Source organism: Lingula anatina, chromosome 1 (assembly GCF_051362555.1).
Source record: "Lingula anatina isolate TDL-2025a chromosome 1, LinAna3.0, whole genome shotgun sequence".
Taxonomy (NCBI): Eukaryota; Metazoa; Brachiopoda; class Lingulata; order Lingulida; family Lingulidae; genus Lingula; species Lingula anatina.
The window spans coordinates 59,935,255-59,948,133 of record NC_141767.1 but is presented as its reverse complement, the minus strand read 5'-3'; the positions used below and the strand labels follow the sequence as shown (position 1 = coordinate 59,948,133).

General features: G+C 33.9%; 3 protein-coding genes across 9 annotated transcripts in view; 1 reads left to right on the top strand and 2 right to left on the bottom strand.

The window, feature by feature from the left end:
- Window positions 1–5,927, bottom strand: part of LOC106165042 (mutS protein homolog 5) — a 21,430-nt gene extending 15,503 nt beyond the window's left edge. For 2 of the 5 annotated variants that reach the window (XM_086996531.1, XM_013543120.2), the window contains exons 1-4: window positions 3,684–3,865; window positions 1,967–2,149; window positions 1,137–1,260; window positions 644–730 (exon numbers count right to left, since the gene is read on the bottom strand). In XM_086996531.1, the coding sequence (XP_086852657.1) occupies window positions 644–730; window positions 1,137–1,260; window positions 1,967–2,128 (373 nt within the window). In that variant the 5' untranslated portion in view covers window positions 2,129–2,149; window positions 3,684–3,865. Of the gene's footprint in view, window positions 1–643; window positions 731–1,136; window positions 1,261–1,966; window positions 2,150–3,318; window positions 3,866–3,997; window positions 4,137–5,785 lie in introns of those variants that run through there. The other 3 variants (XM_013543121.2, XM_086996520.1, XM_086996515.1) reach the window with 3 other exon arrangements.
- LOC106165046 (transcription factor Jun) lies at window positions 4,032–5,503 on the top strand. Its single transcript, XM_013543129.3, has one exon. The coding sequence runs from the start codon at window positions 4,227–4,229 to the stop codon at window positions 5,064–5,066; it is 840 nt and encodes a 279-aa protein (XP_013398583.1). The 5' UTR covers window positions 4,032–4,226; the 3' UTR covers window positions 5,067–5,503.
- LOC106165043 (uncharacterized) overlaps window positions 5,441–12,879 on the bottom strand; it is a 21,286-nt gene continuing 13,847 nt past the window's right edge. For all 3 annotated transcript variants that reach the window (XM_086996568.1, XM_013543122.2, XM_086996566.1), the window contains 2 exons: window positions 8,599–8,689; window positions 5,441–6,092 (listed from right to left, as the gene is read on the bottom strand). In XM_086996568.1, coding sequence (XP_086852694.1) covers window positions 5,834–6,092; window positions 8,599–8,689 — 350 coding nt within the window. In that variant the 3' untranslated portion in view covers window positions 5,441–5,833. The remainder of the gene's footprint in view (window positions 6,093–8,598; window positions 8,690–12,879) is intronic.

The following is a 12,879-nucleotide window of genomic DNA, read 5'->3' as shown; positions in this document are numbered from 1 at the left end:
ATGACTTTGTGCCAGATTTAAGCACTGTTTTAGTGTCATTTTTGGCTAAAAAGTTTAAAATACACAGCAATGTTTGGAAACGTAAAATTGTCTGTTTTAATAAGACAAATCCACCCCCTTTAACATGAAAGCACCCCCATTGTAATCCAACACATAGGAATATTTTGACAGACTTTCAAAGATGATCACCCCCTGCTGTTACCCAGTAGCGTGGACATATATATATATATATATATATATATATATATATATATATATATATATATATATATATATATCACATCACCATCTATAATAATTGTCCAAATAGTCTAGCCTTTAACAGCCCTCGTGTACATTTCCATATACATTAAATTAAATTTAGGACAATGGTTAACTACAGTGCCATTACAGGTGAGGAAATACCTGTACAGCCCATACATATGGTGAGAATTAATGCAATCCACCTACACTGCAATAAGCATGCATACAAAATCACACCTTTCTCTGAAATTAAAATTAAATACTTAGGGAGATCTGTTTCACAGCAAGAGACCTTTTAAACATGCCAACTTCATTTAAACATTTTTAGGTAATCAAAATATGTTGAATCACATTAATTTGATATCTTTTAACTTCTAAAATTAAACATGATCCTTTTTACCTTGATATTTTTCCTGCAAAACTTTCAACAGTCTGTCATCTTGTTTGGAGCTAGTGATAATACAAGTTGGTAACACTTGTGAAAGAACTGAAAATAAAGATCATCAACCACCTTATACCATTATCACTAATACACAACATTATCTTTTATACCAATTCTTTTAAATTGTTTTTGCTATCAACTCTTATTTTCAAATCTATTGATAATTTTGTTTCATTATTTAAATGGTATAATTTTTGTATAATTTGTATTTCAGGGTAAGCAGTTTTTGGGTGGTTTAAATGTCCTAGAGGGTATTAATGATTATTCTCTCACAACAGTTCTGTTAAAAAGATATGTCTGCAAACAACATGTTGTGCATTTTCTCTCTCTTACCTTTATGCCTTGTAATATCTTAATGTCAAACACATTTTGAAGTACAAATGTCATAGCTTTCTAAACATTTCAAGACACTCTCTCTCCCAAGACACACACCCCATAACCCTTTTACTACCTTTATTTAGGATCTGAAAGTCATCAGTTTCTCTGCAGTCCAACATGAGATAGATCTGTGTAGTGTCTACATCATAATAGGCCACACCTAGTTTTCCAGCATTCCAAACAATGCTTAAGTATATCTGATGAAAAAAAGTTATATTTCTGGAGAAAATTTTAAAGGTGCATAAGTAAACTGACATACGTCCTTATACACAAAGATTTGAAATATAATAGTAGAAACATAATTAATATAAATATGTAGAAGCCATTCTATGCTTCATTCATAAGCACAAGGTGTGTACCAAAAGTCCAAAGATTCACTACATGTTCATCCAATTCCAAAATCTGGTTAAATCCAAATGTTTATTACTACAAAACTATCATGTTATTATTAGTCGAGAGGTTCACTGGTATACTGCAATTCCCTTTGGAAAAATAAATGTTTAAGACAGATACAGATAGCAAAAACAATGTTAACTTTTTTACTTTGGGCCAGGGAACCTTAGCACTGAGAATTTCATTTCCTGTCATTTCTGAGCCTATGAGTGTTCAAACTATCATGCACACACACACACACACACACACACACACACACACACACACTTAAAGCAATCCAAGCCAGGGTTTTGAATGCATTCTAAGTGCATGCATTGCTTCTCGTTGAACTTATTTTAAAAAAATTTAATCTTTAAACACGTATTTTGAGAGATAAATATATGTATGAGTTTTTGCTGGAAGATCCTGGCTTGGAATGCTTTAATCTCCTTGAAATCTCCAAAAATACATTTGTAAGTCATGTTAACTATTATTATTTCAAAGAAAAAAATTAAAAACAAAGGAGGGCACCTGTTGCTCAAACTCTTCTGAGAAAATGTCTTCTCTAGCTTCATTTCTGACAGTGATGTCAGTGTCACTGAAGCTGTCATCCTCTGCACTGGGCGAGCAAGATGTGGATTGGGTAGTTATATCTACACTGGACTTGGTGGTTGACAATTTACTTTTTGACATTTTTTAATAAAACTTAGTTCCCTACAAAAAATTGAAAAAAAAATTTAGTAAATTTGTTGCATATATAACTATAGCTTGTTTGCTCCCAAATAATATATACACATATATGCTCAGATTTTGGCACCTAATACTCATCACTTGACTTAATTACTTTTAATTTAAATGGGTTAAGTTTGTAGAAATTTTGAAAAAAATATTAATTAAGAAACTGACTTGCATAGGTTTATTGATTTGAATGTTCATTAAGTTAAAAAATACAATGATCTTAGGTTTATTGGCTCAAAACTTTCAAAGATATTGCTATTTAATTACTGTTGAAGTTTAGATCAGTTATCAATTGATACAGCATTTGGTATTTAACTGATATATTTTGGGCATTTGGAATACTAATAAACTTTATGCAATAAAGGACTATTCCAAGTTTTACCACAATTGTTAACAATGCATTGGCATAAAAGCTCAGATACTAGAAGATGTATAGCATTGCTTAGAACCTGGATATCAGGGTAAGACCAATGAACTACTGGAGAAAAAAAAATCATTTCAAATTAAAAAAATTTCAGACTATAGAGCCTCAATATGGTCTGTTCAACTTTTTGACTATATAGACCAACTGAGATGCAAAACCCTCATCACTATAAAAAAATGGCATATTCAAAACTACAACTTAACTTTTCACAGGGGAATTTTTTAGTGTTAAAAGATTGATAAGCAAAGCTGTTAACTTTTTGATTCCCAGTGTCTCATAAGTGTTTAACAACAAAATTCAAGCTCGTGAGCCAAGATCATTTCAGGAATAAACAATGAAAATAATTAAGTAGAGTGCATACTATTTATTTGAATAGCAGAGACACATTGAACAAATAACTACATCAAAGATTCACAGGCACAGCATACTAGGAATGTGTGGATGGGCTTATACTTCATAAGAACTTTAAGCAACTTTATACACTGTATGCATACTAGTATATATGAATAATATGATTCCACTGATAAAATTTGATATGATGCTTTTGCTGAAATTTCGGATTTAACTTTCCAACCATTCAATTTAATAGGTGGTAACAACAGAAAAAACAATAATTATTAAGAAAAGAGTAAGGCTGGTTTAAGCGAGAGAAAAAAAATTCTTTTTAACACATATGTTGACTTTATGCACCTAATTTTAGGGTAAAATGTCAAAAGCGCACCTCCAATATATACTATATATTGCGGAATACCACTGAAAAAATGTTTTTTCAATTTTCATTTGCGTAAAATTTGATTCGGAGTAAGAGGCGGGTTGACCGGAAATTTTGCAACCCGGGGAATTTTATATGACTCATTGGCCTTCACCTTACTTCACGGTATATTTAGAATATGGGAATTAAAGGCATCGTCTGCTTATCAAAGCAAAAAAAGACAGTCTTGTTAAATAAAATGGCATCACCGAGTTCCACAAATTTCAGACATACGGTACATGTACATTATTTATGATATACCGTGAAGTTACTTGAAAAGCGCGTCTATAAATTATGACAGGCCTTAACACGAATGTTTACACAAACAAGAATACCTGTACACTAAGAATGCTAGGTCATTTCCGATTTTACTGCCACGTCACGATATGAATATTGATTTGTTTTGCGCTCCGAACCTGCTAGAAACTAGGGCACATCCAACTAAAAGGGAAATCCCGCTTTCCATAAAAGGGCAAAACTGTTACGCAGACAGTATACGTCATGGATTTTGCGGCCCACAATGCAACACGTTGCCGGGGTGAAAGGTCAAGTCCGCGAATGTCTATTCAAGTCACATGGCAGTGATGTCATTTTTGACCAATCGGCTGACTGAAAAGTGATGTCATTCTAAATATAGTGTATTACTCACCACTATAAGTACAGAGGAGTACACTCTCTGAGTCATAAACACGTTTTGAAATCAGGCAGGACAGATAGCGCCAAACGGCCAGAAATAGTGAATCAGAGAGTTGTTTCAGACATTTCAGCTGTGGTAAGCTATTGTGAACACACGTACACGTACCACAGAGACAATTGAATCATCAAAACAAAGTTATTCATCAGGAAGCCGAGTCGCACCTTACTGAGAAAGAAACACAATGGAAACTACTTTTTACGAAGACGGCATGGCTAACAACAGAAGTGCTGTAAAGGACTTGAAAAAGGCTATGACCTTAGACTTTGGTGCCGGTAAAACAAAGGCACAAAAATTCGGAGGCCTTCTGAACTCGCCAGATCTCAATTTGCTGAAGTTGGGTTCACCAGAGCTCGAGAGGATGATAATCCAACAGAACGGTATGGTTGTGACCACTCCTACACCGACCCAGTTTATTTATCCAAAAAACGTTACAGAAGAACAGGAGGCTTACGCCCGTGGCTTCGTCGACGCATTGGCAGAACTCCACCAGCACCCCGAAGAGAGTTCCAGCAGTGGGACCGTGCCTTCCTCTGCTTCCCACACGTTGACAACACTCCAGCCTATGCGTACGACAGCCCCTAGTGCCACAACATGCACTTCTCTGCCTGGAACAACCGTCATGGTGAGTGCTCCAGCCTCTTATGCTCCACCTATGCAGCAGTCACACCCAAACTATGCTATGCCACAGAATATGCAGCTTACACACCTGAAGGAAGAGCCCCAGACGGTCCCATGCCTTGGCACCACCCCTCCACTGTCACCTATAAACATGGAGAGCCAAGAAAGAATCAAGTTGGAGAGGAAGAGGGCAAGAAACCGCGTTGCTGCCAGAAAGTGCCGCACGCGTAAATTAGAGAGAATTTCGCGCCTTGAAGAAAGAGTAAACCATTTAAAATCTATTAACACTGAACTCTCAAGTACAGCAGGCCAGCTCCGAGACCAAGTTGCGTACCTCAAGCAACAAATAATGGAACATGTGAACAGTGGATGTCAGGTCATGATTTCAACAAGCATGAGCTAATAAGCTGGAGGGCTTTAAAATACTTTATATATATGTGACATATGCACAAACTTTGTCTGTTTGAAGAAAAAGAACTGTTGAATGTGACTTGCAATGTTCGATGTGAAAAAGCTTGGAGAGCATTTTTTTCTTATAAAATGGATCTGTTGATCAGATTCTTTTTTATATGACAGCATTTGTTTTAAAAAGATGTTTTAAATGTATGCTATCAGTGATTATATGTGTTTAAAACGGTTGTTGTAAATAAGAGTGATATTGAGTTTTTTTGCATTGTAAATATGTTCATTTTTAAGTATGCAGCATGTTGCATATCATTTTGTACCTCAGTTTTGTAAATATTTGTACAGTTTCGGTGCTTATAACTGAAAAATTCATGCTTAAATCATTGCCATTTATTATTTATTAAATTTCATACAATGAATACAAGATCAAACTGACTTGACAGTTGTTTTTAGTTTCTTTTTCTTAGCATAAGTATGAATGTAATTAATCTTCCACTCTTCGCGCTTAATATAACATTGCCAAACATTTGAACATTCCCATAGTATCTGGCCCAAAACAGCCTAGCTATACCTTTGTACCTAAAATGATACGCACACAACTTTTCGTAAAGTAAATCATTTACTTTTCATCAGCAAAAAAAGAAAAGAAAATTAATATTAATGTAAAATAATAATGAAAAAATAATGGATTGCCTATCAAAAGATGATGAAACTTACTTGATAAATGTAGAATTCATGACCACCATCAGTGTTAATAAGTTTCAGTCACATTTGACTCAAGAATTCTCCAAATAATGTTGAGGCTTCTGTTGGAAGCAGGCTTCCATATGGAAATTGAACAGAATTTAAAAGAATTTGCCTGATATCTTGTTGAGTTAATTGCCATGGTTTTAAACCAGGTTTCCAATGACATTGAATATACGCCAGTCTATAAAGGATGTGTCTTTTCTCATATTTAGCAATGACTTCCAGTCCTCTGGCAAACTCTGTGAGGCATTCTTCTGTAAAACATCGCTTGCTGAAACTAAGCAAAAGGGGGTTTAAGATAATCATAACTCGTGCCTACACTTGCATATAAAAATCCCCATTCATCTAAAAACATTAAGTAACAAAAATGCTCCATAATACAATAATAGGAAAATATTTAATTGAGAAATATTTCACAAAAATAAAATAGACACTAACTAATGCCAAGATAGGCAATACAGATACATCTCATTTCCCATAGCCTTCATCCAGGAGTGGTATGGTAAAGTTTGGCATCATGCCATCTTTGAAACTTGACAATGAGCTACGTCACATGGTTAATAGGGGATTTCCTACACAGGGGATTTCCAACTTATTGCTTAATTACTTCTAAAATTTATTTAGCCTCTTTAATACTTCAACACATCTTAAATTTCACATATCCTTGATGTTGAAAAAAAGATACTAAACATATTTACTGTGACTTTCTTTAAATGAGGCACCCAAAAAAGCATTTCCTGATTTCACAGAACACATATAATTATCTCTTAAATATTGACAAAAGCTGCATGTAAGATAAAAAACAAATACAGTGGATGGTTTTGGCAATAATCCAAACCTAATAAATATACCCATAGGAGGAAATTCCAAATGTCAATTTTAATTCATCAAAAAAATCCCCCAAAGTTCTAAAAAACTCCATCATGATAGTTCCCTTTGTTACAGTGAACATTATGTGTTCAGTTTGGCAATATGCCTTTTAGATTTGTTATATTACACTATTATCATGTAAATGCTAACACTATTTAGTTGTATCAACCTAATTATCTTACAAATTAATTCCCAATTAGCTGATATGTCTCACTTTGATGTCTTTGTCAAATGCCTGTTAAATTCCTGATGGCCTTGGTTGGCAACATGGACATGCTAGCACTTATCAAGGGGGCAGGTAACATTTCAACCTGGATTTTCATGAAAAGCCAGTGCTTTGAAACAAAACAAAGGGCAATACACCTCTTTTGCAAGTATTGGAGCATGGGAATATCCAAAATGAAGTACCACACCCTAATCTTATCACTTATTTGGGGGGATGGGTCTATTATATTGTTACTTTTTTTTAGTGAATAATTTTCCCAAATGGCATAGGTTCAGAACTGATCAAGAATATCATGTACATTTAGAGAGGTACACTTGATATCAAGGATTATCTAATAAATTGATATTGTCACCATCTTCCAGTACTTCCTTTCACTTAAAAAATTAAGATGGCAACATTAAATGTGTGTTTTGTGAAATATCAAAATGAGATTATCTGCAAGTTATTATAGTGGTTTCAGAAACAGATTTTCATATTTAATGATTCTTAGTAAAACTCTTTTTAAGAGTTTTTTTTTTTTGTTAATGACTGTAGAAAAGAAGCTACACAAAAGATACCAATGTTTAACAAAAACTGAAAACTTTCTAATTTCATCATTTTGGATAGTAAAAAACAAAATAATAATAATAACAATAAAGAATTTAAAATGGGTAAAAAAGAACAGCAGGAAGTATGGTTAAAAACACTCAGTGTAATTAGTTACTTTCCACCCAGCATTTCTGGCAAGGGCATCTCTGTCTGGATGGATTTAATTGTAACATGTCTGAGAGATCAGAGTTGGTTTTATGAAAGGTTGTAGGGCACCTGCCTTATGGTTACTTCTCCATGCTACAGCAAAGCATGGACTTGAGGTAAATCTCAACTTGTTTACAAATTTTGCAGTCATATTTACATTAGCCCTACATTATGTACCCTTACAGACCATCACTTAAGTCTACAGTCAACCATTCTAGGTAACCTTCCCTGAGAAGCTCTCACAAATGTGTGAAGTGTCATCATAATGATCAGAAAAAATAAACAGAAGTTGGCAACTGGCAGCCATTACCATGAAGTGATAACAGATTGCCAAAAACCACAGACTTGTACTTTATGCTGAATCATCTGACAGCCAATCACTATTTGAGTACTGGACTGTAGGTGGTGCTTCAAATAAGAAGTAGTGGGACAGGTGTGAGTTAAGAACTTTCAGGTAATCATTGCTCTGACAAGGTGAAACATGATCACAACAGAACCAACTTGACAGGGGTGCTTTCAATTCTTGGGCAATCCCACTTACTGATGATCCTTATCTTTGTACTAAAACAGCTGCAGTTACTAGGTACATAATCACTTCTTGATACATTTTGGAAAAAAAAGGCAGGTTCTTATTTATTTATTTATTTTATTTATTTATTTTTTTTTTGGAGGGGGGTCCAATTTTAGATTATAATTTTTCTATTACCATCAATGATAACATTTTCAGTCCCTCGATATTAAGATACATGTACATTTCATTTTCAATTCTATCCATTTTCTATGGTTATCAGGGAAAAAATATATATATAGTAAACAAAATTAATGCTTTAATATATCCATCAATTACTAGCATTAATATTGTGTAATATATCATTTGGCTTACACACCTGATAACCTCTAGCACAATTGTGCTGACCCTACTAAAAAGAGGAGTAAATTCCCTTGACGTTACCTGATGTCTAGGGTGTGTAGTTTAGTTTGACCGTGTTCCCCAGCATGTGCCCTCCTGAACACCTGCAGTAGCCCTCGCAGTGCTCCATCACCTGGAAGATTAATGTTTCATACTTAACTCTGGACTGCTTACATTACACTTCTTAAAATATGTATTATTTAATTATCCATTGTGATCAATGATATTCATAAAAATTGATTGCAAAAAATATGTGTAGAATTAAAGGAAATGCCAACAAGTGTAAAAATCCTGCATGTTTGTTTTTAAATAGTAAAGGGTATACAAAAATTAAAAAAAAAAAAACATATCTGACAATACCACTTTGAAAAACAAATATGCAATATAAGAAAAGCTGCATAAGGTACCATTTTATTGAATTGCTGGTTAGCTCTCACTTACTGCCTACATTAATTTTACTTTCATTTTCGAAGAAATCCTTCCTGGTGTGTAAATTACATTGAAAGCTATCAGCTCTGGGTGAAAGTACCTACAGGTGCACACAATATTATAGCAAGATGGGGAAGAGACCTCAATGTCATTCAATTTAGAAAGAAAAATCAAAATTAAAAGTGCACTTAACATCAGAGTAAAGCACTTATCTCTTCAATAAAAATGGGAATATAAAACATTTTATTATCACATTCCAAATCCTTTGTAACCTGGAAACTGCATCAATAACCCACCCAGTGCACCTATTTTGAATTTCAAGTAAAAGTACATACTCCAGCTCACTATGTTATAACAGTACACACTGACATGGTCATTGTTACTTTTTTCCTCAAGCTAAGATAAATAATCCAGTCTTCCAGCCAAAAATGCTTCCTCAATTAAAGCACTTCCTCAATTAAAGAATGGAAGATATTGTCTTTACTACTTAAATCCACCAGTCATGCAAAATAATTTAACTATCAAAATACATAATTCACTTTTTAAAAAAAAAAACTGATATGGTGATTTATAGGTTAAATAATGCTACCCTGTACAGCTAGCATATTTTGATTGGATTCCAGGACAGTGCCAGAGCTCTGGATTAATCATTTCTCATAAAAATCCCTCTACCAACCTTTGATAATACCAGATTTACTACAGAAAATTTACTTTAAAAAAATCACCTCCTAGGATCTGATAGGGTGGCCAGGTGTGCCTCCACAACTTGATTACTGGCAGAGACTAGAGCACAGGTGGATGTCAATCCTGATTGATGTTCATGATCCACAACTAGAACCACTGCCATTCCAATAACATAGACAAGTCTCTGGACAGTTCACTGCCTTGTCTACTTCAAAGTTATTGGGCTCTTGGCTACTAATTTGTTTCCTTTGGAAGTGTTTGAGCAGTAACTGAGGGGTGATTTTTAGTGTGTGTGTGTGTGTGTCACTGTTGTCATTGGACTCATGAACAGAGGGTTTTGAAGTCTTCATCTAACATAAAAATTGGAATTGAATCTTTAATCTTTCTTTCCCTTTTTTTTTCAACAAGCAATTTTGTTTAGTTCATTTCAAATTTCATTTGAAAATGGCATTTTGAAATATATATTTTAAGAAATCAAATATTCATTTTCATCAATCATTTTAATTCATAAATCATAAAATTGGAATTGAATCTCTCATTTCTTTCTCTTCTCTTTTTCAACGAGCAATTTTGATTAGTTCATTTCAAATTTCATTTGAAAATGGCATTTTGAAATATATATTTTAAGAAATCAAATATTCATTTCACCAATCATTTAATTCATAAATCAACTGTCATAACTTCAACACACTTCTTCAACTTTTATTATAACATATTTACTCAACCTACATCAAATGTACAGAATTTGCCCATTTTTAATTTCAGTAAACACCCAAAGTAATGATAATAATATAAGGACCTTTTATTTTTCACTTAACTAAACTATTGGCCATAGAGTGCTCATTTAATAGTTAGGCATGTCCTTCTTCCGTGTCCAATATAATTAAATTATTGTGAAAGATAAACAGTATAAAAAGTTCCATTTTCATCAGAGTCAACCTGCTCATATCTTCAAATTATCCAATTTTAAGGGGCATAAATATTCTAGTAAGGGGTGTAAATGTCTTTATTAAATTTATGACAGAATCCTAAAGGGCTGATGAATAGTTCCCCTGAGGACCAGAAGAAAAGTCTAGTAAAACCAACCTGGGGGGAGGGGGGGGGATATCACATAAAACCCAATGATATTTCACCAGCTCCATAGAGCTATATCAAATGAAAGACACCAAAGAGATTTTTAGCATGCCTACAAACAAGAGCTTACCTGGCATATGTTTAACACCTGGTTGATGTCAATAAAAACAAGTCAGTCACACAATACAAGGAAAGGCATGAGCCTTAATAAACCACTGAATACAATAACTAATATAACAACCTAGAGCATGACCAGCACCTTAGCCTGAATACAATAATTACTGCATTGTTTACTTTGAATTTGCTTCCTTGTGCTTCAGTTTACTTCTTTTGTTCTGTTGTCAAACCTTTAACGCCTGAAAAAGCTGTCAATCATCAATGTCTTAAACAGCTAAATAACTAATCAAGCTGTCCGTGAAATGGAGTAAATCCTGCATTCAGAGAGGAACCACAAGTATGTAGAATGCCACACTTCTTTTGTGATTCAACCAAATAAGACAAAATAATAGCTGCAACACAAGTTGACAGCCAACAGATATATTTAGCAAATGAACCAAAACAATACAGCCAGATAAGCTTGGTTAAATAACAAATAAAACATAAAATTTTGCAAAGAAAACAAACCCTACTTAAGGGAATTTTTTAACAGATAAAATTAATACACATCTATTTTTTCTGGTACAAATAGCAAATTTCATTTTTTTTTTCCATAGCACTGTAATGCTTCAACCACCTTTCTGTATGCTGTTTGCAAAAAAAAAAAAAAAAAAAAAAAAAAACACTCTGAAAAACACTTACAACCCTACAACCCAGAAAGTTCTTCTGAAAATTATTTTTATTCAAATATATATCTTAAATCATTTTTATCTAGAGAAATAGAAATATCCAGATACAGAGTTGGCACCAAATAATCTGCAATTCAAAACACCAAAAATTTTATTGCAATGTAAACAGTACCTCATACGATCTAAAAATAACTTGCACAAACATGTCCCACTCGTGTAACTTTTGAAAAGTTTAAATAATGTGAAAGTCACCTTTGACACACAAATAACGAAACAGTGAGTCACCAAATGTAAACAGTGATAAAAACCTTTTTACATACAGTCACATAAGCATCACGGTCTATTGTCAAACTTTCTAAAAGTGTCAATCTTTACATGAAATAAAGTGAAATTCCAAATACATGGTGTAGTCCATCTAGAACATCTTGGTAAGTAATGGTGCAAAGTAGAAACTGTGATGACGATTTGTACCTAAAGTGATTGTAAGAGCCATGGAACAAACAGATTTTTGTATACATGCAAGAGTCTGAAGAGTGCAGGTTACCTACTTACACCTTATTTAACAAATTTGTAAATTTAACATGAATTTTGTTTAAGTATTGTGCAACAAGAAAACCTATGAAAAAAATTCAACAAGGAGCATATATGTACTAATTTGGATAAAAAAAGCCCTTTAAACTTATTTTATGATTTCTTTTTGATCCAATGAAAAGAGCAACTGAAAGACAAAGAAGTTAAAAACTTAACCTGCAGCTAGCAAAATGCTTTCAACTATTTCAATTTTTCTTTCCTTAAAGGAATCACACAAATTTATAAACAACTTGCGCATCGCTCAGAAAATTAATTTTTTTTATTAGAGTTCAAGAAAACAGTGCCTGAAGACCTCTTTCCCACCTCACCACCTCTAATTACAACTGTACAACAAGTTTGTGTGTTTATACACTAATCTGTCTCAGGGGCTGTTGTATGAGTCACTCAGCATTGGGAAACACCAAGCTATTAATCTAGGGTTCATAGTCCTAGGGCTCACCATACAGCATGGTAAAAAGCCCCAGTGCTTATAATCTTTTAGGCATTGTGTGTTAGTGTCCCCACAAATCAAACTGTTGACACTTGTATGCCACCAGCCAAACACCTCAACCCTGGATGACACCCATAGTGCAGTGTGTGCCATGCACGTGGCATGGCCACAGACTTAAGAGTCACTTAACCACTGGTTATAGAATTTGGAAAGATATATTCTATTTAATGCAAGTTTGTCAAACCAGCAACTTAAACACATCAATATTACATGACCAATTACATGACTGGGACCAACCTATTGTGGTGGCTTTACTGATTAGCATGACTT